Below are 24122 nucleotides of genomic sequence, written 5' to 3' on the forward strand. Positions count from 1 at the left end.
TGTAAACTCAGCAGGAGTGGGGAACCTTTTTTTTTCTATTTTAAATGATGAAAGGAAAAAAAAAAAAAAAAAAGATGTGATGATTAACCATCCATCCAGCAACCCTTACTTGGTTATACAGACAGGTGTTGTGTGTAAATGTTTTTGAGGCTTTTCATAACGGTTGCCCACCCCTGCTTTACAAGCAGGCTTCAATGTCTGCTGCTACTCAAGATGGCGATATGACTTAAAAGCCTCACCAAAAAAAAAAAAAAAAAAAAAAAAAAAAAAGCTTCAATGTCTGCTGCTACTCAAGATGGCGATATGACTTACAGCCTTACAAAAAAAACAACAACAAAAAACAAAAAAACAGAGACATGAACATATTTACATGGTCCAACTGTGCAACCATTTTTATTTTTACACCACTTTCCTAAAGATAGGCATGCATATAACAACAAACTTTGGTGTGTTAACAAAACTATTTATTGTCTTAGTTGAGAGGCATTTACTGTTATGTACACCTTCTGTTTTGATTGGAGAACGGTTTACATAACAGTACACGAGTGAGTGTTCCCCTAAATTCCCCCCAAACTTGGACAACTTTGGCAAATAGGCACACTTATGTTAGTAGTCAGCGTGTTGCTTCTTTTTCTAGCCCCCCACCCCCCAAATGTTGGCAGTTGAGACACATTAACTTTTATGAGAAAATACTCCGTTCTGTATACAAGGCATTTACAAGGGTGAATAAACATTGACAACTTAAATATACTACGCTTTTCCAAAGCTCTGGTACGAAAAATAAAACAATCTGTACACCGTCTGTGTAATAAACATCTGATTCTAAGGCAGTAACCCCTTTCACACTGCCCATATAATTTTTTTACACTGTTCTATACAAATTAGGATAAACTAAGGCTGAATAGGACAAAGTCAACCCGTATAGTATCAGAGCTGTAACAGCTGTTCAAATTTAAAGAAAGAATGTCAGTAGTGGGCCAGGTAGAATATAAATTTCAATATTTATTCTATGGAATACTGTATTAATTTATTCTTCAAAATTCATTTTTTTAAATTTTGTAGCATTTCTGTTGGCTACACTAGATGTTGAATTTGATTTGTCCAATCTACTAATATTTGCCTCCATATGCTGCCATGCCAATCAAATTTTCCCTGGGCCTTCAGAAAAAGTAGTGCCTGCCAATGTATAAATCAGATTTCAACATTGCTTCACGATAAGGTCAACGTTATCGGAAAACTCAACAATCTCACAAAACTTTTAACGGCCTAGTTCAACTGGCTAAACAGTCAACGTAGTGTCTTGCGCACATTTATTAACCAGCATCGCAGGTGATTTAAGATGCTTTTTATTTCAAATTTGTGTGTTTTATCAAGTTATTAGTCAGCTAATATTGCATTTTTTGTATAGCATTGGTGAGTGGCGGCATTGAGAGGTGTGTTAGTGCCGATTTTAGGCCCAGATTTCAAATGCCCCATCCACCATTTCTTCTGTTACAGCTCTGATGTGGCTATTTTTTTTGTGGTCTCTATATGAAAGAGACTTTTGATACTTTTCAATAGGACGAGAGCACACAGTGGGAAAAAAACGGATTAGTCTAATGAATGAAAATGCAGTAATGATTGAGTATCGACCCCCCCCACGCCATACTTGTTACTACACAAGGCAAATTAGGGGGACCGTGGCGATGACATAGTGGCTAAAGTGGGGCTAGTCCTTAGCCGCCGAGGCTGTCGGTATGCAGGATTTGCCGCTGCTGCCGTTGTGGGCCCTGTAGCTGGTGAAGCTGGGGGTGTGTATGGTGCGGATGCTCTTTCCGCCCGGGCCCAAAGGCGACAGAGGGGAGGGGGAGGTGGAGGAGGAGGATGAAGAGGAGGAGAAGGAGGAAGAAGAGTGCACTCGACCATTGGGGGTCTGCGAGGAGAAGGAGAGAGCTTTAGCCGCGTGCTGCGAGGGGGGCTTGAGGGAGCCGTTGGACAGGGAGGGGATGTGCGAGGAAGGCTGGGAAGCCGAGCGAGCGTTTTGGGGGGGCAGGAGGGAGGACTTGGAGGAGGAGGAAGCGGAAGGGTTAGCGGGATTAGCGGTGTCTGAGCTGCCTTTAGTTGCGCTAGGATAAAAAGCGGGGATTTTAGAGACGGGTACAGTGGGGGAAGTGGTTTTATGATCCCCTCCAACTCTTTTAGTACTTCCGTTAGCCTGTGAACAGATGCCAAAAGATATACTGATTGTCAAAAAAAAAAAAAAAAATCAAACAATACACATAGGTCTCTACAAACAGGAACATAACTGGGGACTAATGACATAGATACATCAATGAACACAACATGTCTACTGGGATTACATGAAGGAAGAGACAGCAGGGGTGGGAATACAAATCACCACAATACAATGAATGTCACCATATTCTTTTTATGTGCTTGAAACCAAGGCAACTGGACTATTTTTTTTTTATTTGCATCACATTGCTAGCGCTACAATTTTCTTGAAGCTGAAAAAACATTCCCTATGAATATCAAACTACAAATTTTGAATTGAATGCCAATTGAATGTGATTATAAATGGCCATGTTTGAGAAGTTGGAGGAGCTAAGTTTGGCTTGAAATAGTAAAACAGAATTAGCTCTAGGGTATTAAATTTTTTTTTTTTAAGACAATGCTGTCAAATGAGTCTAAAACAATATTAGTGCTTTGGCATCTAAGTTTGGGGTATATTTACTAAACTTAATTTACGTAGGTAATTCTAAACATTTTGGAAGGGCGTCAATTAATTGTGATTTTTGCTATTCGTACCAGGGTTCATTTCTTATAACTGTGCGGGGTTTCCACAAGACAAAACTTTTAGAAGCATCTTAAGCAATTAGGGAGCCCAGTTGCCTTTGATTCAACTCCTTTAGTCGCCAGTCAAATCCCGTTAAGTGTCACTGTATCATCATGGATACTTGTCCCACCCGTACTGAACAGAGATGTTACCAGGAAACGGGATGCAATTTAGGTTAGACTGGAAGGGACATCTTTTCAGCTTTCTTTGTTAGTTGGAGTGTTAGGTCCTCCAAAAGAGACAGAGGAGATCTTTCAGAAGATGCATGGAAGGTTTTTGAGAAGATTACGGAGTTAAGGGTTTCTTTTTTTGTGAGGGAGAGGTGAGAGCTGGTAGACTTGGAGAAATGTGGGGCCAGCACTGATCTGCCAGGGTTGATTGTGAGAAGATCAGGATGGGGTGAGTTGAGTTGGAGGATTTTACAGGAGAGGAAACAGGTCTCAGTGAGATTAAGAAGTGGACAAAGAAGTTGCTTCGGGTTTGCTTAGAGGTGTACGGTGAGAAGGTGAGGGAGTTGTGAAATATAAGCGTCCTGGCGGGGAAAAAGGGGAGTTGACGGCGGGGAGGGGGTTCGGCAACACTGTTTAGGAACTCAGCTGTGGTGGGAACTGGAGATGTGATGACCATTTTTGCAGATGTGTTCCGCTTTTCTTTGTCTGCCATTCATTCCAGTTTTTACGTTTTGTCACCAACACAGCGAAAACCATGAGCAGTGTGGACATGCAGAAAGCATACAGTAAAGTGATGTTATGGGGTAACAGTCAAGAGTCAATCATGCCTTCCTGTCAAAGTGGAAACATCCAACAGATCCACAATGGAAACAACTTTGGTACTCCCCCCCCCCCCCCCCCGCCTTATTGTGCATGCCGCTCCCGAATAACCATCATCCTCTAGTTGGTATGGGTGCTAAGGCCCTACAGTAAAACTACCTGTCGGAACTGCCTCTGAGCGTCCTGCAGTTTTTGCTGTTTTGCTGCCTTGTCAGTAGTAGCCGGCGACTGCCTGGACTTGGCGGACAAAGGGATGGGCATCCGACTAGTGGGGGAAGCGACACTGGTATTCTGCAGGGGGACCCAAACGAAACAAAAAACAACAAATAAAACAAAAGAAGGGGAAAGGACAACAACAAATAGGAAGAGTGAGAAATCAAGGCACTGACAGTGGGGGAAAAAAAAAAACCTTGATCGATAAAACACCAGTGAAAACCATGCACCCATCTTGAACCTCAAACTTTAACAGTAGAACATGCAACCAGATCAACATTGGGATTAATCATCACGGAAGTGTGTGATTATTGATTGCTGAAAACTTTTCAGCAATGGAGTGAAGGAGGAGTTAGTTGGGAGGCAGGAACCCAACAAAATGCCACCTGAAATCAAGTCAGCATGTTTTTAGTGTTTTGGTTTTTGACAGAGAAAGCCAAGGTGGACTTTTCCAACATCTCCAAGGACCTGTGAAGCGGATTAATGGTTTTGCCATTTGAGTGGGTAAGGTCGGAAAGAGAAAGGCCCAAAACCTTGTGGAGTGCCAAGAGCTAGAGAGAGACCTGTTGGATGGTGGTGGGAGCACCGGGGGCACTGATGGTGCTGGAGCTGGTGGTGGGGACGACTACAGGGCGTGGAAGGAGCAAAGGTTTTGTCTTCTTCTGGAACGAACCTTTGCTGGCTAGCTTAAGTGCAGACCCCTTGGTGGTCGGAAGCGATTCGGACCTCTTCAGCCCAGCCCCTTCGGGGACGTTCCCATTCTCTCTCTTTTTCACCTCGGCATAAACTGGTTCCTCGGGGGAGACGGGTCCGATCTCGTTAATGGTGGTCTCCAGCTGCTTGATGGTCTGTTCTAAGCTGTCCAGTGTCTTGTACGTGTTCTTACGGATCTCGTTGGTCCTGCAGACCGGGTCTGAGTTCTGCCTCTTTAGCGGAGTGGGGCTTGGTGCCTTGAGGGCATCTGCTGAGGATTTTGAGCGCGAGATCTCAAATCTCTTGGCTTCTTTGTGCTGCTTTACGCTTCCGTCCAATTCCTCCTCATCCTCGTACACAACCACCTGCAATGTCTTCTTTCCCGACTTGGTGCCTGTGCGAATGGCTTGGGTAAGTGCCGCTAGCTGTTTCTTGGGGAATTTGAACTTGAACTTCTTCTTGCCTTCCTGCTTGGCATCTCCGTTCGATGCTGATTCAGAAATTATGGATGAGGAGGAGGATGACAAGCTGGTGTGGTCTCCGGCGGCTTGAGAAGAAGCAACTTTTTTGCCATCAACAACCTCGGCCGCTCCGGCTTTGGCCTGCAGCCCGCCGCTCCTGTCAGTGTCTGACTCCTCACTCTCCTCGTCGATGCGCTCTGCCGCTAGCATCCGGTCTAGCTCCTCCTCGCACTCGAAGATGGTGGACAGACGTTTGTAGGCGGCCCTGATGTCCATGGGTTCATCAAAAATAATGATAACAGGCTTCTTGTCAAAGCCATTATCCAGAGGCATGTCAGGATTGGCCACATTTTTGCCTCCGCCGACAGTCACAGTCTGTACACTTCCCTTCTTGGCATTGACCAGTTCCTTGTACTCGCCACAAGAAAGGGCCTGAACCTTCGTGTTAGTGATCATAAAGGCAATGTTGTCCGGGGGAGGAGGTGCCTCTTCTCCTGGTAAGTCAGGACTAAGACTAGCCTCTTCATTATCCTCCTCAAAGTTAGATTTAGGTGGATCCTGCTCCTCACTTGATGACCTCCTCTGTGGTGGTGGTGGAGCAGAACGTTTAGGTTGCACGACTGCCATAGCCTCGGGTTTGACATTCCCAGCGGAAGAAACGGACTCTAGTACGAGCTGACTCTTCTTCTCACTGCCGATTCTGTTCAGGTTCTTCCCCTTCTCCATTTCGGCACTCGTCTTCAAGGACACTGAGTGTTTCAGGGGCTTCCTGGGCAGTTTGAATGCAGCCACTCCTACAGGTTTGGGTGAAATAGGTGGAGGTGACTTGAGCCGTGGTGATTTAGGCGGTGGTGAGTCAGGCGGTGGTGATTTAGGCGGTAGTGGCTTGGGTGCCCGTAATTTTGGCGGCCGCTGCTCCTGCTGCTGTGGCTGGCCTGGAGAATTGTCATTAACAGTGACATTTGACACCTGTGTTGGAGGCTGGTTGGGCTCCCGGTGTTCGTGGGATTCCTCCATTCCAGAATGGGGTGGATGCTCTTTTGGAATCTTTCCGGTCACGTAGTATATGACCTGCAAAGTTTGCATTTGCTGTTAAAAAAAAACCATGATTTGAAATTAACTAACATTTAGAAGGATAATTCAAGATAGTACAGCCAAAAGTGACTCAGTACGTACCCCTTGGCTTTGACGGACTGCAGTGTTTCCATTTTCGTCCGTGTCTGGATCTTTTTCATCCCGTATTGGCTCTGAACTCTGCTATGACAGTTTGGGGAATTATATCACTTCTGTAACCGGTTTGTTAAATCTGCGAAGAAACTACAATAACAATTTCCCTCCATTTCTACTGTGCATTATAGACTGAGTTTCTATCTTTCTTCTCAGATTTGTTTGGAATCCATCTAACCATTTCCTAATGTGCTTACCCTCATTAAGGTTGTACCGCTTTCCACAATATTTCATGTCCTTTTACCTATCACGACCTATCCTTTTTAGCAGTTCCATTTTAATTACACTAAAAGTACATTTGTATGATATGGCTTTGTGCTATAAACAAACAACATTAGTGTGAGGAAGTCGTGAAGCCGGGGACAGTTAAGCAGAGACGGAAAAAGCGAAGTGACGTGAGAAAAGCATGCACACCGGGCCGCACGGACCTATAGTGAACCAAGTCTGCACTAATAGCTTTTTGTCTGTAGTACAGTTTTTGTCTCAATTGGGGATGATGATCAAATAAAGACACACAAATGCTCATCATCACGTTTTTTTTTTTTATTTGATTTGGTAAAAGCAAGGTTGGAAGACTTTGTCCATGTTGGCTTCCAGAGGCTTCCTTTCATGCAGACTTAATCCCAAGAATGTTTCAAGTGGCAGACTCCAAAGAGGGAAGGATGAAGAGGAGGAGGAGGAGGCAGCGACAGGACGCTTGGAGGTTAGAAGTGTTGGTCAAGCCCAAGCGAGTGTTACGAGGTGCAGGCAGCGAGCTGGCCATGACACGCAGGGCGTTTACCTTCATGTCCGCTCTTAGCTCTCTTATTTGAGCTTCCATGTGAGTAGTGGGCTCCACCGTGATTGGTGGCCCTACTTCCTGAATTGTGTACTTCTGGAAAACCTGGTGCGGAAAGGTTGTAGGGACAAGGAAGTTTGAGGAAAAATTGGATTTGTGATCAGCTGCCAGTGCCCACTGCATTGACACTTCGGAGGTGAAGAAGGAAGGCAACCAAATACCAACAGTGTGGAAATCAGACACCCAAATTAAATCACCCAAGAAAGGAGAGGAGTGTGGGGCTTGTGTGTCTGTGTGCGTGTGCATGCATGTGTGTGACCCACCTGGAGTTCTGCCATGATCCTAGTGTCACTATCATCCTCCTCCTCCCTGGCAACAATAGGAGGAGGAGTGATCGGCTTCTTGGGTTGCGGAGGGGCGCTTTTGTTGGGCTTGATTTGGGCAGCAGGAAGCAGTCCCTCCTCTTCACCTTCCTAAAAAAAATTAAAAATAAAATAAATAAATAAATGAAGTGTTGGGAAGTAATGTAGTGTAAATATTTTTGTGACTTTAGGTAAAGGTTCTTTTCTAAGGTATATCTCTACCATCTGGATTTTAGCATGTTTTACTGCCGCTTCTCGCTTAAACTGACTTAACAGACTTGATGTGCACAGAAGTTTTTTTTTGTCTTATTAATGAAAATGGGTATTGTACTATACAAGTACTTGTAAGTACATTTTAGCATCTTTATTTTTTTGTATCAGAACTTCTACTCAAGTATAGTGTGAGTACTTTTGCCACTTCTGAAAAAGTACATTCGGAAAAAAAAAAAGAGTCCTTTTCAATGACAACAAGACATATTTTTACAAGACAGACCTGAGAGTCCTTCCTGTTGGTGTAAACCACCTCTCCAGAACGCGTGGTGGTCATGCCGGAGCTAGCGAAGGTTTTCCTCGGAGGGGGCGGCGGCGGGCACTTGGTGGCCTTTTCGGATCCGAGCTTGTTGAAAGAATCCAGGGATGTGGGTTTTGTGGCTGTCTTTGAGGATCTTTCCTGTGGCGGTTTGGCAGATTTTTCCATCACCGGCTTCGGGAGCTTCTCTGGAACCCTCTTGGCCGGTTTGTCCAACTGAGGCTCAGGTTGAGTCTCTAGCACGGGAAAAAAAAAGTGTTAATTGCGTGAGGAACACTGCAATTCAATTGTTACTTTATTATTTGCAGAGACCTGTGGGGGACTCCAAAGGGATTTTCGTTTGCTCTTTGGAGGCAGCAGGGGGTAGCATTTGGTTACTTTCCACATCAGGACTGGGAAGGCCCTTGGTGATGTTGGCCTCTGCCTCCTGGAGGATTTTCTCAAACTCTTTCTCATCATACTGACCCATGTTCAGCCTCCTTTCCTCCCACTCCTTCTCTGCTGCCTAGGCCATTAAAAAAAACAAAACAAAAAAAAAACAAAAAAAAAAAAACAGAACAAGTTGAAAGTAGCCTTCCAATTACCTCAACCAAGGTTGAACATTACGGATAAGTTTTGGAATTTTTGAAATAAGGTATTTAAAAAAAAAAAAAAAAAAAAAAAAAAAGACACAAATTAAAATACCTTGATAATAACTTGATTTTTTTTGGTGTAAAAACAGCTTAAAAACAGTTAAATAAATTTAAAGAAATTTTAAAAGACACAAGCTCAGTTGCCTTGATAATTAATTTTTCAATATTAACGATACTGTATTTATGTAATTACAATATTTATATGAAATATAAAATTAAAACAAACAACAAAGTAAAATAAAATAATTCAATGATGACTGATTTCTATGGACATTAGTGTATTCATATGTAATAAAGTAAAAGTTGCCATTTATTAATTGGGTATTTATTGAAATAAAATATAATTGGCTAGACTAGATTTCTATGAACATTGACTCTGTTTTAAAATATAGTTAAATAAAGGTTGTGCCATTGTCATTTTATCTATATTGTGTATTCATGATAGGATAATAAAAATAGAAACTGACTAATACTCAACTAAACAAAACTGAAAATTGTGCTGTTTTAAAATGTTACTGTATTAAATAAAATTCCCTTCTGTTGTTGCCTGTCATTTTCTCACTTGATATTTCTTAAAATAAAATACAATACAACGTGCCTCTATGGACTTTGCTCTGTTCTTGCATTTGTCCTGACTATGCTGCAGCTCGCCAATGACCGGATCCTGGCTGGCAGTCCCATTGCCGTGGTTCAGCGGGCCCCCATGTGCCTTCTTATGGTGGTCCGGACTTGGCGGGTCCGCAGACGTCGCCTTGGGGGACTCCCGGCCGTGAGTCTTGGTCATACTGGGCGTGTTGAAGTGAATGAGGCTGGGTGTGAGAGGCGGGCTGGGCTGAGCGGTGGACAAGCTGGCGGACTGCTGGGACTGCCGCACGGGAACCGGGGAGCTCTGGATGTGATGGATCACCACCGGAGAGGAAGGTTTCACCTCAGATTTAACGGTGGTGCTCTGGGACTCCGGTGGAGCTACTGGTGCTGGTGGGGTCTCTGCTGGAGATGGGATGTTGTCCAGTAGGATGTTAGAAGAAGGATCGGCCACTCTTTGATTGCTCTCACTTGCAGTTCTGTAACAAAGAGAGCAACTACTTAAGACCTAGAAATCAAATGTGGAGCACAAAAGTTTGTGCGACCCTTCTAAATTATCCATGTGACCTCTAAGCCCCGCCTCTCGCCCAAAGTCAGCTAGGATTGTCTCCAGCTAACCTGTGAGTCAAATAAAGGCACATGGGCGGAGCAGATAATTTAAGATGCAGATTTGTGCATGTGATGGACATGTTACTTATTATTCTATTCCATACAAAAATGGAAAAACAGATTTAATTCAGGCCACTCCCCTTGCATCCAGTTACTCTGTTGTCCATTTCTCACTCTCACGCTCGAGTAACTCCTCACCTCATGCTCACTGGATCCCACTCACCTTCTCAGACTGCTCAATGTGTCCGTCAGGCTCTTGACCCTTTTCAGCATGCTGTCCAGTTTGTGAGGCTCCTCCTTGAGAAACTTGACAGCTTCTACCTCCACGCGGAGCACAGCGCGCATTCTGGTTTGCAGGGCCGGAAACTCATCTGGGGGGGAGGGGGAAAAAAAATTTAAAAAAATAAAAGCATATTTCTGTTGACATACACAACATTATGGAGTGAGTTTTGCATTATACTGCCCCCTGGTGGCCAATGCATGCAAACCAGAAGGAACAGCATAATGGTTAGTGAATTGAAGTGGGGGGGAAAAAAACTGTCTCACCTTTAAGCCCTGCCAGAGACTCTCCCACCTTCCTCAGAGTCACCGCCCCCTCCTCCACATCCTTGAGGGTCACCACTCGGTGAGTCCCTGACGAGTCATTCTGCAGAGTGCCCACGTATTGTTCCAGATCCCTACAGGAATACCCCCCAAAACAAGATGAAAAGTAAAAAACAAAAAACAAAAAAACAAAAACAAAAACACACAGGTTGTATAATTGGTAATGTAGGCGGCCGAATGCTTTGTGTTGTACTGACACGTAACATCTTGTTTACAGAGTGGCAAAAAAACAAAAACAAACACAATTAGCGTTCCACTTTCCGGACTGCTTCAACCTGTTTTAGGCTATGAGCTCACCAGCGAAACCACAAATATTTACATGATGACGGCCAAATTGTGAGAGCAATGCTTCCCCCGCGTTAACTTTAGGCTCTTGAGAGAATGGCTTTCCTGCCTCTAGGGGTAAAAAAAAAAAAAAGCACAGTGGTGATAACATTGTGAGCCATGCTGGATGGATTGCATGCATCAGGGTGCCATGGTGTTTTCTCTCTTTCATATAAATCAGCTCAAGTGCACATACAAGACAATGAGGAGTGTGTGTGAGTGAAATGATACAAATAAATGTCCTTGGAAACCATCCAAAGTCCAGTGCAGCGGTGCACTAAGATATGATCTTTGAGTTGAAATTTACTGTCAAACTAAACCTCGAATCGAATAGGACCTGTATTTAAAAAAAAACACATAACTTTCTTTGCTTAAAAATCTATTAGCTAACGTGCAAAAAAGAACACCAAAGGCTAACGAATAGCACTGATCACCCTACTAAAAAAACGGGACAAAATTGTTTATTGTCATTGGGGTGAGGCTGCAACGGATTCATGGCATTTCCATTCATTTCAATGCAACAATAAACTAGGAATCGCTGTACCCCAAACTGAGATTCTAACCAAATGCTGAGGATTCAGCTATCCTAAGCAAGATAACGCAGGTGGAAATAAGAACTCCGAGAGGTAAGCATAGCTTGCCTGTCCCAACCTGCTTCCTTAAATGGGGGCGTTGCCTTGACTTGGCATAAAGCAAGCCTTGCAAAAATTTGCTGCACATCGACAACATGGGTGTGTGCACAAAATGAGCTTCACAGGCATGGGTTGGTTTGAGGATAGCCTTCAAAGGTAACAGGTGGTCTCCTTACCCGAGCTGTGTCAGCACACGCTCCTCCAGGCCCAAGTACTTCTGTCTGTCTTCTTCCACCATAACCCTCTGCTTTTGGACGGGGTCCTCTACATGTCGTATGACCTCCGCCAGTTTAGCGCCGATCTCCTGCTCGGCCCGCTTCAGCTGTACTCGCATGACCTCCTGGTTCTGTAGCTGAAATGTAAATTTTAAAGGGATAAAGCAGATGGTGGCGGGGAATTGTTTTTTTGTTTGTTTGTTTTTAATTCAGTTTTCATATACAATACTTTATAAAAATATATCGTAATGACAAAATGAAATTGAATGACTAGAACTAAACTTTCACCTTTTGGTATGAATACATTGGCCACTTGGGGGCAGTATAATATATGGATATACAGTAGATGAACTGGAGACAGAAAGCCCTATGACTTTTTACTGTATTTGTTGTTCTTCGCAAAGGATAAAGAAGACCATACTGTGGGATCACTGTTGTTTATTAGTGTGCCTACGGTGTTTTGCATTGCTTGATGGCATTAAGTTAAACATCAATTTAATTTTCAAAGAAAATTCAGCCCCCAAAGCCAGTTTATTGGAGAAACATTAAATTTGGTGTGTCGATCATGCGAAAGGAATTCAAGTTTTGGACTCGCCATAAAACATTCGTTTGTCATAACAATTAAGAGTTTGAAAAAACAAAAAACAAAACGTGATGTAAGGAATTGATTGCGTGTTCTGAATGGGCCAAACAGCTTTCTACCTGCAGCTGCCTCATCTGAAGAAGTTGCATCCTGAGGTCCGACACATTCTTCCTGAACTGCAGCAGATTGGCTTTGAGAGGAATCTGGCCCTGCTTGTCTTGCGGTGCCACCGCAGCCGCTGTAGAAGTACAAGAGTTGCACTTGGGCGCCAAAACCGGTGAGCCACCTGAACCGGGAAATTGACAAAATTAAAAAAAGAAATGACTAAGGACACTTCAGGCTTAACTGGTCTGAGTATGTGGCCAATGAGCTTCAAACGTAATAGAGATACACATACTGAAATACTCAAAGAAAGGGAGACAGACATCCTTGGAAATTCTCATGGATCAAACACCTATTGTGAATTTTCCTATTCAGCGCCTTGTCAGAGAACAGTAAGTTATAGTGAATTTTAGGTTCATCCTAAAATTTCACCCGAAAGTTGAACCTTCCTTAACTTTTTTGTGAGTAAAAGTGTTGTTGCTCTATCAATTAGAGAAGTTGGTAAATGTGTGAAAGGAAATAGCACTTTTGGACTATGGTGCAATCTCAACACACAGCAATAACACTGCGACCTGTGTTCTGCACACAAAATGACTAAAAAAGAAAAAAGAAAAAAGAAAAAAGAAAAATAAAGGCTACACTAATGAGCACCATAAAACAATGTTATCTCCCTGCCCAGAGGCAACACAAGTCGTTCAGGAAGTGCTACCGCGTGCGTTCACAAAAATCACGCCGTGTCTCTGGAGAATAAACTTGTGTCTCCGCAAAACCCTCAATGACGCCTGCTTATCTGCCGAGCTGAATGACAGCCGCCCCAACTTGAAGTGCAGGTTATAATGTACACAAGCGCACTGAGTGTCAACTAAAGTTCAGCTGCTGTTTAAGCGAGTGAGGGGACCGCTGTGCTGTCTCGGAGGTGACAAGACCAGTTCCAGATTACGCAGGCCCGGACTTGAGCTCAAGTGTCAAGTCACGTAATCGCTGTTGTCTCACATTCTGCAACCAGTTTAAGCCATGCACAACCTCTACCCTCCCCTACACACGCCCTAACAAAAAAAAAAAAAAAAAAAAAAAAAAGTCAAAACAAAGCCTTAGGAGCAGACTTTTTTTTTTCTTTTTTTTTTTTTCTTAATTTATTTCAAACATGTATAAAAACAAATTATAAGAATACATATAGAAAAAAGGAAAAAATACAAGGCAGATAAAGCAACAAACAACATTAGAGCAACAAAAATAATTTTTCATAGAAGTGCAACAATTAATCAGTTAATCAACAACTTATCAATTATTAAATTAATCATTTAGAGCCATTTCTGCCTCTTAACAGTAAATACTGGCTGATTTCTGTACTCCCACATGAAAGCAGGCAGATATTAATGTGTTGTATCAAAGTAAGACATTTGCAAATATCTGCTTTTACTTTGGAAAATACTGATCAACATTTTTGCCTGTTTATTGACGTTACAGACAAACCATTAACTGAATTAAGGGTGTCCCAATCCAATATTGATATGGGACATCAGTTTGATATCAGACCCCTCCCCACAAAAAATAAATAAATAAATAAATATATCGGATTATATCTGGCTCCATCTAAAATCTCCGATATTACCACTCATATCCAATTCCATACTCCTGTTTGGAATAAATGGGTCATATTTTCTAATACCTATTGTTGCTGACTGTTGTTTCTTTTTTAAGTGTATCACTTGAATAAACCTCTTGTAACATTTCAAACTAAAAAAATAATAAAAATCTGTATCATTCCCGTTGATATATAGGATCGCTATCTGCATCGGTTTCATGTCAGTAGTGAAAAAGTTGTATTGGGACACCCCTAAATTGGATCATAATCAGTTTATAGCAAAACTAAAGAGTCTTAAACAGGAAATGACATCAAACGCCACCATACTCACTTGAGCTGTGTGCACAGTGGGCTGAAGACGACGTCTTCGCGGGTCTCTCACTGCGGCCACAAAGACAGACGTCAGGAATTTTTAAGCAAGGAACCAATACTTTTGCAAGCATTTAGAAGGAACTTGGATAATAGGGTTAGTGAGGACATGGCATGACCAAGGATGATGGGAATAGTCAAACAAACTGAGGTTAAAATGATGTTAATAACGTTATCTTTTGGGACTACGTGACAAGCAACATCAAAACAAGTACTCCACAGAAGAAGTAAGAAGTCAGTTAGAAACCGTTTCAAATGACTGCAAAAGGATTTCAAATCTCACTGTATTTTGTCATGTATTTTGTGCCCCGATGCCTATCTGCGTCCTATTACTGTGGTGGGCTTACCTTTGAGGCTCCTTCTCTGGCCCCTTTAAAAGTGCATGCTGAACAAGACCAGTCAAGCTGGCAATCTGTTGCTCCATTGCCTTCATTCGCTCTCTGCAGAAGACATCAGAAAATTCTACTTTCAGCGCTAGATGCCTGGTCATGTTGGCGGGATTCTGTGATTCTGCTCTGGAGCGACATGGATGCCCTGCAACTCATGGGTTTAGTTCTCAAACAAATTCTAGCGACAGAAAGACACCAGGTTGTCTTCCTTTGTCCAAATACTTAAGACTGAGAGCAAACATTGGATTAGGCCATGTTTGTTTGGAAAGTTAATACCTTCCCATCCAAATTCCTCCAATCTTTTCCAGACTCCCCCGACATTTCTAACTGTGTGTTTGGTAAGGAATCGTATAGGTGGTCCGGCCTAATGCATGGAGCTGGTAAGTTATTTCAACTCCCCTTTAGCCTTGTTTTCTTTGTTTTTACGAGGTAGGAACATAACCCCCCTTCACTCCAGTGAGAGAATATGTTTCGACGCAGGTATGAAAACTTTCAGCAGGCTTCTCATATTTATCCTGTCAGATTTGTCTTAATAATAATCAGCTCCGGAATCAGGACAGAGATTGTGAAAAGAATGGTCAGAAAACTAGAACTGCTAGTGTACACCAGAAGTGGGAGTAAGTCACATACGCACAAGTCAAAAGGACGTCTCAAGTCATTACCTGGCTGAAGCAAGTCATGAGTTAAATTCTACAATCTCGCTCAGTCACAACATATATTCGGACTTTAGCCATTTGCACTCAATATATGTATGTATTTGGTAGGGGTGGGAATCTCTGACATGAGGCCGATTCGATATGTATCTCGATACACAAGTTGCGATTCGATTGAAAAGCGATTATCTTTCAGAACAGAACGGTTCGATACGCTTCGATTAAGTTTGGGAACGATACAATTTTCGATTCGATACGATTAATTTCAATATTCAAAACTTATAGTGACATTTGTTGCTTGTAAACATTAATCTTAAAACACCACAAATTTTTACAGTATCTACAAATGTGTAAAAAAAGAACAACAACAATGTCTTCTATATTTTTATATATTGAATCAATTATTTAAATGGACCGGAACAAAGGGCTGGGCGATATGACTGAAAAATGTATCAGTTTAAATATTTATTAGTTGTTATTGACAGTTATAATTGTTTTTGGGGGTTTTTTAATTCAAAATCAGGATCAGGAAACAAAAGGCTGATAATTCAATTTGAAATATAAATATTTAACCTTTAAAAAGACACCAACACAATTAAACAGAATATGTCCACATTGTGAAGTATTTCAGAAACATAAATTTAAGACATGAAATAAACCTACCGTCCAGCCAAAAGAAATATGAAGCCACCTTATGGAACAATAAATCTATCAAACACATTTTAACACATTAATATATCCAAAAATATTTCCAAAAGTGCCCCAACCTTTTTATCAACAATTTTTGTTTTTAACAATTTTTGTTTTTTTCTTTGCCATCACATTCATTTTTGGTTAATGTATGACATCTTTTTTGTTTTTTAATCTGAGACGATGATGACCACGGAATCACTACTGTTTGTTTTGTTTTTTGGGCTGTCGTTCATTTTGAGTTTAATGACGTAATTGCGGGCACGTCTCAGTTCCCTGCTGCTCATGCTAGTTGTGTACATTGACAGGGAGCCACAAACTGAGAAATGAGATACTTGCAGTGTGCTTTTAGCTTAGCTGGTGTGTTGGCTGTGGGACATACCTGTGTCGTTTGAATCCATGCATTGGATCGTCACGGGAGTTATTCTTTTTGGCTCGCGCGCAGTACCAACACCGGCCCGGGACATACAAGTGCACCGAGAGGCTCGATAGCCATGGGAAATACCGAGATGTACGGCACCGGCTTCTGCTAACTGTCTCCATTTGCATGTTGTCACTCGTTGTGCGCGACTGCGCGCGTGTGCTGTGTCGCGAGCACGGCATTGACGGTAGGCGCGCCCCCCCGCCCCAAAAAAGGTGCGTAACGTCTTTGCATTATGTTTACAACATCCGGGGAATGAAGTGTCTCTGAGCGCTACTTTGCTAGCTCTCTTTAAACACGGAAGTAGCTTGAATAGTGATGCTACTGAAATGCAAACAAAACAAGTAGAGCACGGTGCAGAACTCTTGCTATTGTTATGAAAACCATAAAGCCTCACTCGCAACCGATTCACAGCAACGCGATATCCGGTCCACAGCTTTACAAGCAATGTATCTAAGGATTCCCGGCGGATTTTGTATCGGTTGACAAGTCTGCTACCGATACGGCCGTTTAGCTCCCCTTGACGACCGATGGTTCGGTCGAATCGTTTTTTTGTCCCACCCCTAGTACTTGGTTAGTTAACTGTACTCATTTACAATCACATAGTCCCAAACCAGTCAATGCATTGTCTTGTTGATGTCATCTACTTCAAGTCTATTTCAAGCCTTGCAGACACTAAGTTAAGTCTAGCAGAGTCTTACATAGACTTGACCCGTGACGAACCCCCACCCAAAACAAACTGATGATCCTGTGCATTAGTCGGGCTGCAACTGGCACATCTCGGTGCTCAGAGAAGGGAGAAGACATGTCGGTTAGCTTGGAAGTGGGATGCAGAGTGAGTTAGTTCATGCTCTGATGCACTCTATTCATTCCTACTCTCTGCACGCCGAGGTTTACCGTGTCTGAACGTCCCTCGCTGCCGGGACGGACCCTTGAGGGTGGCCCTGGAGGTCTGAGGACGGCATGTTGTTTCTGGGTTTGGTTCCCATCACATCCTCTTTCCTGTAGGACTGCCGCACTGAAGAGCTCCTCTCCAAGGGGACGCCGCCGTGGATGTCGATGAGACGCACGTCGGCCATCCGGTGAGGGGATGGCGGAGGGGTCTTGGAGCCCAGCGTGGGAAGTTGGCTGTTTCTTGACTTCTGCCTGTACAGGGAAGGGTGGTCGATGGAGTCTGTGGGGCTGGGCCCGCTGTAAGAGCTGGTGGAGCGGATGGACGCCCGGTGAAAGCCGTGGTCCGGACCGCCGTCGTGCCCAGGGTTGGGGTGCGGTCCGTGGGCCGTCGCCATGCCCATGCGTCCCTCCTGGAGAAGGTACGGGTCAGCGTACAAGCCCTCGTTCCCCCTGGTGATACTGTGACCCTTCCCGCCCATGTCGCCGTCAGGTTTGACATCCCGCCTCTCCAGAATGGCACTGGGGCAGGGTGAGATGGAGCGGGCTGGGGCGGTGGACAGGCGCTCCTTGGGCACTGTGCCGTTACCGGGTAGAGAGGCCTGCCGCGGGCCGAACGGAATCCGGGAAGGAGAGTGTGGAGATGGAGGGACTGTCCCCTGTAATGGGTGGTGTGCTGGTGGACCCACGGGAGCCTGCCTCAGAGGATTCACCATATCGCTGTGGATCTGGAGAAGAAATATTGGAAACTTGGAAAATCTGAGTAAGTCATCAAAAACCGCAATGTGAAGAGTCTCGCCTCGCAGGGACAAAGTCACATTTGTTTTATCAGCGTCATCATGTGACAATGCAATTGAAGCAAAAAAAAAAAAAAAAAGTCATTATTGTATGTTTTTATAAATTAAAATATGACAGATACATAGTGTTTTTCTCATCAAAAACACATTACAAATATTTAATTTGGGCTTTTTGGGAGGCTGGAACACAATAATGGCATTTACGGTACGTTCATTTCAATGGTGAAAGTGGATAAAAATGTTTTGAGATAGGATTGTGGCCATGGACTACATTAAACTTGCATCTCAAGACACCACTTTAAGCTTTGTGTTCAACTAAACAGGCCCAGATTTCACACTAAGTACATTTGTAAGTAAATTGAGAAGACATCATTATAATTGCCCTATATGAATCTTTTGCAATCATTTACTTTGTTAGAATGCCGTTATATTCTTCTATTGTAAAATAAGTGCCTTGGCTGAATGAAGGTTGGGAAACTGGATTTGTTACAAGTCTGGATAATGCAAAAGCTACAGAATATTACATATTTCCACACATGCTTCTTATTAACAAAATTCAGGTATGTGCTGTCGTCTGATTTTTATGAAGGTGCATAAGTTGGTGCTGATCCAAATTTTGATCCTTGCTGGTGTCCCGAGTGCCACTCTGGCTTTGCCCTGTATAAATCCAGTATTTCTGGAAACTGCCCTTGAAACAAAAACATTCACCAAGCTCATTTTTACACTGTTGCTTTTTACAACAAAAGCGCTGCTGTCAGCACATTTTCCAGACACGCTGGCAAAGCTCCGACCGGCTGGGTACACGTTCGCTCGTGCACACGGGCCCCGGCGAAGCAATAACAAGGCAGACTGAGAGGTTAATCTGCGACAACAACATTTCAGCTGTCAGCTAATCTGGACTTCCGTAGTGAGGTGTGATAACCTGCAACAGGGCAATATATCTAACCTCGTGCTCGGGCTGGTGAAGAAAAAAGGAGGTCGATGATGGGGAAAAAAATATCAAGCAGACGGACATGCCTATGATGGAAAAAAAATTTCAAGCAAGTCTTTATGTGAAACTTAAGGGATTTTTATAATGCAAGGCTGACACACGCACGACTTTTGGCCACGAGTTTGTCGTGGCAAGTTGTGCCATTTGGGGCACGAACTGGGATATAACTAGACGTAAGCTGTTGGTGAACTATTCGTGGCACTTCGTGAGAGTCGTGGCATGGCGCGCAGTGCGCGCACTGCTGCGCATCCTTCCCGCATCATCCCGACGAGTTCACCAATAGTTTGCGCATAGTTCACGACCCGGTCGTGAAATTTTGTTGCCCTGACATGGCACGCAGTCACGACGGGTTTACGCACACTTCACGCCACTTCACGACTAATTCACGCACTGTCACGACTCGAGTCGTGCCAATTCGTGCCACAAAATCATCATCAAAAAAAAAAAAAGTGTCAGCCTTGCATAAGTGTCCTGAGCCAGGCAAAGTAAGTTGCGTTTGGAAAAAAGGCACTTCATATTTACAACAAAAATAAAAATAAACGTCAAATTAAAAATAAACTCCCTCCTTGTAATTCAGGCTTTAATGCTCTCAAAACAATTTGTTTCCATAGATTTGCTTGCATTGTGATCTGACTAACAAAATATAACTAATTAACCAATGATTGCAAATGAAAAATGAGCATTCCTTGTATGTTTTCACCAAAAATCATTCTTGGAGCTGACATATTTTTTTTTTAAATAATAACGAAAACAACTCTCGGGCCGATTTTTACAATGTAAGGAGTAAAAGCAAAAAGTCTCCCAAAAAAAAGTCAGTGGAGTCACCTGAAAAATCAATTTAAGCATGGTAAGAAAGTACTGATACTTTGTTACTTTCTCCCACTGATGACAGTCGGAGGAATCAAGCAGACGAACATACCTGTCATGGAAAAATTAGTTTTCCCAGCATGAAAGCTTCTTGCACGAAATTTCAGGGACTTTGAAAATTGTGCCAAGTAAAATAAGTTACATAACCGTTGGGATGTACGATGAGGAGTGTCGCTGTGCAAAGTCAACACTCTTCTTGACAAACAAACAAGCTATTGTTCACACGAGCCACAAGCCTGATTCATAGCCTCATGCAAGGTTCACTTGGGCTTCAGGTATCTTTTCTTTCTTTCATTTTCTTCTTCATTTTCTCAAAAGATTGACAAAGGAGACAACACAATTTAGAGGGTGTGACGCTCACGTCAGAGTCCAAAGCCTTTTAAGTTGCAGTGGAGGGAAGTAACAGTACCACTACTTTGTTACTGTACTTAAGTAGAATACTGAGCTTACTGACAAGGTGGCATATTTGGCTAAGGTTAGCATTTAATGAGCACTTTGTAAACATTCACTTAACCCGGGATTACACCGGATGCGTTGCGTCTCCGCTCCGCTGCGTCATGACTGCGTGCTCCGGACGCGTACATTTTTTGTCTAACTCACACCGGCTGCGCACAACTGCGGTTCGGCAGCTCCGTCGCCGACAACTTCCTGCCGTGTCTCGCGTGATCGCGCGCGATAATGTGGCATTAAAAACAACGACAAAGACACAGAAAGTCTGTGCTCAACAGAGGAGCAGAAAGAGAGGTGGACTTTCTTTGACTGAACTCACCATCCACTCCTGCTATGACGTTCCATGCAGCATTCCTTTTTAAGTTGTCTTTATAAAAAGGATGTGCCGTGTCATATCTAATTTTGTTGCTTTCCACCTCGGTTATAAATCTCTCCTTGTCCATGTTCGGCGGTGTTTAAACAGTGAATTAAGCGTTAAGCATTATGACGTTTTGCTGACATGATTGCGAAATAGGAGCTGTTGAGTGTTTTATTCTGAAAAGTAACCAGAAATTTATTTTGAAACTGCATCGGTCTTCCTGTCCCGCTCGATTTGTTCTGTGCTAGCTTGCCATTTGACGGAGGCCGACGGATGCGTCGTCCACCAAAAATAGTAAATAGGGCTATCGTTAGGAGGGCTGCCGCACGACACAGCTGAGACGCAGTCGACACGCAACGCACACGTAGCCGGTGTAATTTGAACAATTTGAATGAATGGAAACCTATCGGCTGCGTCGCCGGAACGCAACGCAGACGCAACGCACACGCATCCGGTGTAATCCCAGAGTTAGAAACATGATTCAGTTAGCTACCTGACTGTGTACTGTTAAACAAAAATATTAGATTTTTTTAAATTGTTTTTATAGAAACTGTTATTTTACCACGTGAGTATTAAGCACCCGCCGATAGACTTTCAGTCGCAAACACAAATACGGAATAAGCACATGCATACACAACTTGAATCAAATAACATCCGTTAGCCAGTTAACAGCCAGCTAATTGTACAATTTTATTCTCTGGCGCCCAAATCACTCACCAGGCAAGGCTCCACCTCTGAAGCCATTGACACTAAAAGACACAAATACAACAATACAATGCAACCTCCAATGCATGATAGTGTTTAATATTGTAAAATCAATTCTTATTTGATTAGTCAATTAATCAATGGGATAATCAGTACCATACTCAATTCTAAAAATAACCGATTATTGGCAAATTGACTGAGTAGTGACTTGTACCTCGCAAAACAAAACAAAAAACAAAAAAAAGCACCGAAGGAATTTTCTTCGCATGTACGATTCCATATATAGTAAGAGCTGTGTTTGGCTACCTCGCTGCACAATAAGTATAAATCTCTTAGAGCTTGGAGATCACAGAAAGGCGCTTGTCGAATAAGCGCACAAACATCAGTGCTTGGCAAATGACAGGCCTCGCTGAGAACATTTGGTTTGAATTAGGACTTCTCTTCAAGTTTCCAGTGTGCTCTTAAACGCACAGGATACTATCGTCACTTGTCCACCGCCTCAGTTATTCTAATGTATAATATAATAATACAGTAATTCTTCTTCAGAGCTGGACGTACTACACATAACACCTCTAAATGATGCAATACATTGACACACATACTGTACACATCTCATCCACACATAACCTTTGTATCTGTGTTAAGTGCAGCTGGGTTAAACAGTAACAGAGCTAATCGTGACACCAATCTTGCAAGGAGCGAAGATAAAGTGTTGTTTACAAGCAGCCTGCCTGGCGTTTACAAACCCATTACTGTCTATTCCAAAACATAAAGGAGACATATTATGCATTTCCCCCCCAATTTAAAACAGTTTTTTCACAATTTAAACAAGTACCCAGGAGGCCTTAACACTGTAAAGGGTCTCTGAAATTTTAAGGTACACAATAAAAGGACAGTTTAAATCCACTTGTAACACTGAATTTACAGTACCGTATTTTCCGCACTATAAGGCGCACCTAAAAGCCTTCAATTTTTTCAAAAGATGTCCATGCGCCTTATAATCCAGTGCGCCTTATATATGGCTCAATACTGAGCTGCAACAGGTCTCGCTGTCAAGACGCTATCGGTGACTCTGCACGATCTTCTGCATGCGCAGAAGATCCCGCCATCTTGGATCGCTAGCTAATACTAATACTTTACCTCAGAGAAAATAATAAAACAGCTGTTTATTCATTTTGGGAGTGAATGGAGTTGTCAGAAAGCTGGTTTGTAATCTATTAATAAAGTTTGACTGACCTATCTGACTGTTTTGTTGACATTCCCTTTAGCGCAGCCCCATCTAATGGATGCATAACGTAACCCCAGCCTCTACTTTAGCGACTTTATATGGGAAAAGTTTTAAAATATGTCATTCATTGAAGTTGTGCCTTATAGCGCGGTGCGCCTTATATATGGAAAACGTTTTAAAATATGTCATTCATTGAAGGTGCGCCTTATAATACGGTGCGCCTTATAGTGCGGAAAATACAGTATTTTGTTTTGAGGGACGGCTCTGTCCCATGGTGAACACACCTTTCATTAACCATGGCAACTCACTAGCACAGAGTCTGAAGAGAGCAGTGAACATCCATAAAGACAAAGTAAGAAGCAACATTTAAATTTGTCAGTTGGTGGATCGTAGGGTGGCATTCCTTTCCTTAAGTGCAAAAAAGATGTGAGGGGGAGAAAAATGAAGTACAGTGAGTTGGGGGATAGTGACCACAAGTAATTGACACCCTTTTGTACATTTCCCCATTGAAATGAATTAAAATGACATTAATCCATTCCAGCCACCCAAAACAACAAACAACTCAACTCAACTGTATTTATAGAACATTTTTAAAACAATCATTACTGCAAACAAAGTACAGTACATGGAGTAAAAATCAGTCATACAAAAACAAAGAGAGTTAAAACAATAAATTAGTAACACAAATACAGTTGTGTACTCACCCTGACATCGCCACTGGGTGGCCGGGGCCCTTGGTTGAAGGCCTGTGCCGGGTCCTTGTGGTAGACCTTCAGGCAGGAGTGGTCCGTGATGTTCCTGTACGGGGAAGAGGCGACCATAGGTAAGAAAGCGGCCCAAGTGTCGCCATCGGAATACGGCCGGCGTGGAATCAGCTTGTTCCTTCTCTTGACTAGCCCGGCCAGTGGCACGTATCCTGACACAGGCGCTGAAAATCTGCCGTTACGTTCCAAGTTCGCTGAAAATCTGGCGTTACGTTCCAAGTTAGCTGAAAATCTGCCGTTACGTTCCATGTTTTAATATCCACACCTGACACGACCGGTCCCTACTTGCACTATGAGGGGAAAGATGCTTGTGCCAACCTTCAGCAAGCACAAAACCCATTTTAAAGCCCTGATAAATGAGTCAAGCCCAAAGTACACATCACATTGGAGGTGGAACTGCTTATCATTTATTGCACTAGATAACAAAATGCTAGCTTACACATAGTAAACAAGGGGTGCTTGTATTTATTTTATCGAGACGTAATATTTGTTTTCATTTTATTCCTCCCTAAAATGAGTTTGTTAAATGTACTGTATCTATTTTTTATTCTAAGTGATTTATTACAAATTACTGTAATATATATATATATTAGGGGTGGGAATCTCTGACATGAGGCCGATTCGATATGTATCTCGATACACAAGTTGCGATTCGATTGAAAAACGATTATCTTTCAGAACAGAACGGTTCAATACGGTTCGATTAAGTTTGGGAACGATACGATTTTCGATTCGATACGATTAATTTCAATATTCAAAACTTATAGTGACATTTGTTGCTTGTAAACATTAATCTTAAAACACCACAAATTTTTACAGTATCTACAAATG

At 42.7% G+C, this 24122-nt stretch overlaps 1 protein-coding gene across 21 annotated transcripts in view; it reads right to left on the bottom strand.

Moving 5' to 3' along the window:
• Window positions 1-361: 361 nt before the first annotated feature.
• kiaa1217 (KIAA1217 ortholog) overlaps window positions 362-24122 on the bottom strand; it is a 90461-nt gene continuing 66700 nt past the window's right edge. For 10 of the 21 annotated variants that reach the window (XM_077509618.1, XM_077509606.1, XM_077509622.1 and 7 more), the window contains 17 exons: window positions 23232-23325; window positions 17138-17859; window positions 14435-14527; window positions 14050-14099; window positions 12151-12317; window positions 11410-11585; window positions 10221-10351; window positions 9898-10045; window positions 9075-9544; window positions 8161-8349; window positions 7813-8084; window positions 7281-7430; window positions 6961-7062; window positions 6129-6209; window positions 4362-6041; window positions 3745-3876; window positions 362-2194 (listed from right to left, as the gene is read on the bottom strand). In XM_077509618.1, coding sequence (XP_077365744.1) covers window positions 1709-2194; window positions 3745-3876; window positions 4362-6041; window positions 6129-6209; window positions 6961-7062; window positions 7281-7430; window positions 7813-8084; window positions 8161-8349; window positions 9075-9544; window positions 9898-10045; window positions 10221-10351; window positions 11410-11585; window positions 12151-12317; window positions 14050-14099; window positions 14435-14527; window positions 17138-17859; window positions 23232-23325 — 5143 coding nt within the window. In that variant the 3' untranslated portion in view covers window positions 362-1708. The remainder of the gene's footprint in view (window positions 2195-3744; window positions 3877-4361; window positions 6042-6128; window positions 6210-6960; window positions 7063-7280; window positions 7431-7812; window positions 8085-8160; window positions 8350-9074; window positions 9545-9897; window positions 10046-10220; window positions 10352-11409; window positions 11586-12150; window positions 12318-14049; window positions 14100-14434; window positions 14528-17137; window positions 17860-23231; window positions 23326-24122) is intronic. The other 11 variants (XM_077509607.1, XM_077509608.1, XM_077509609.1 and 8 more) reach the window with 11 other exon arrangements.

The sequence above is a fragment of the Festucalex cinctus genome, chromosome 20 (assembly GCF_051991245.1).
Source record: "Festucalex cinctus isolate MCC-2025b chromosome 20, RoL_Fcin_1.0, whole genome shotgun sequence".
NCBI classification, from domain to species: Eukaryota; Metazoa; Chordata; class Actinopteri; order Syngnathiformes; family Syngnathidae; genus Festucalex; species Festucalex cinctus.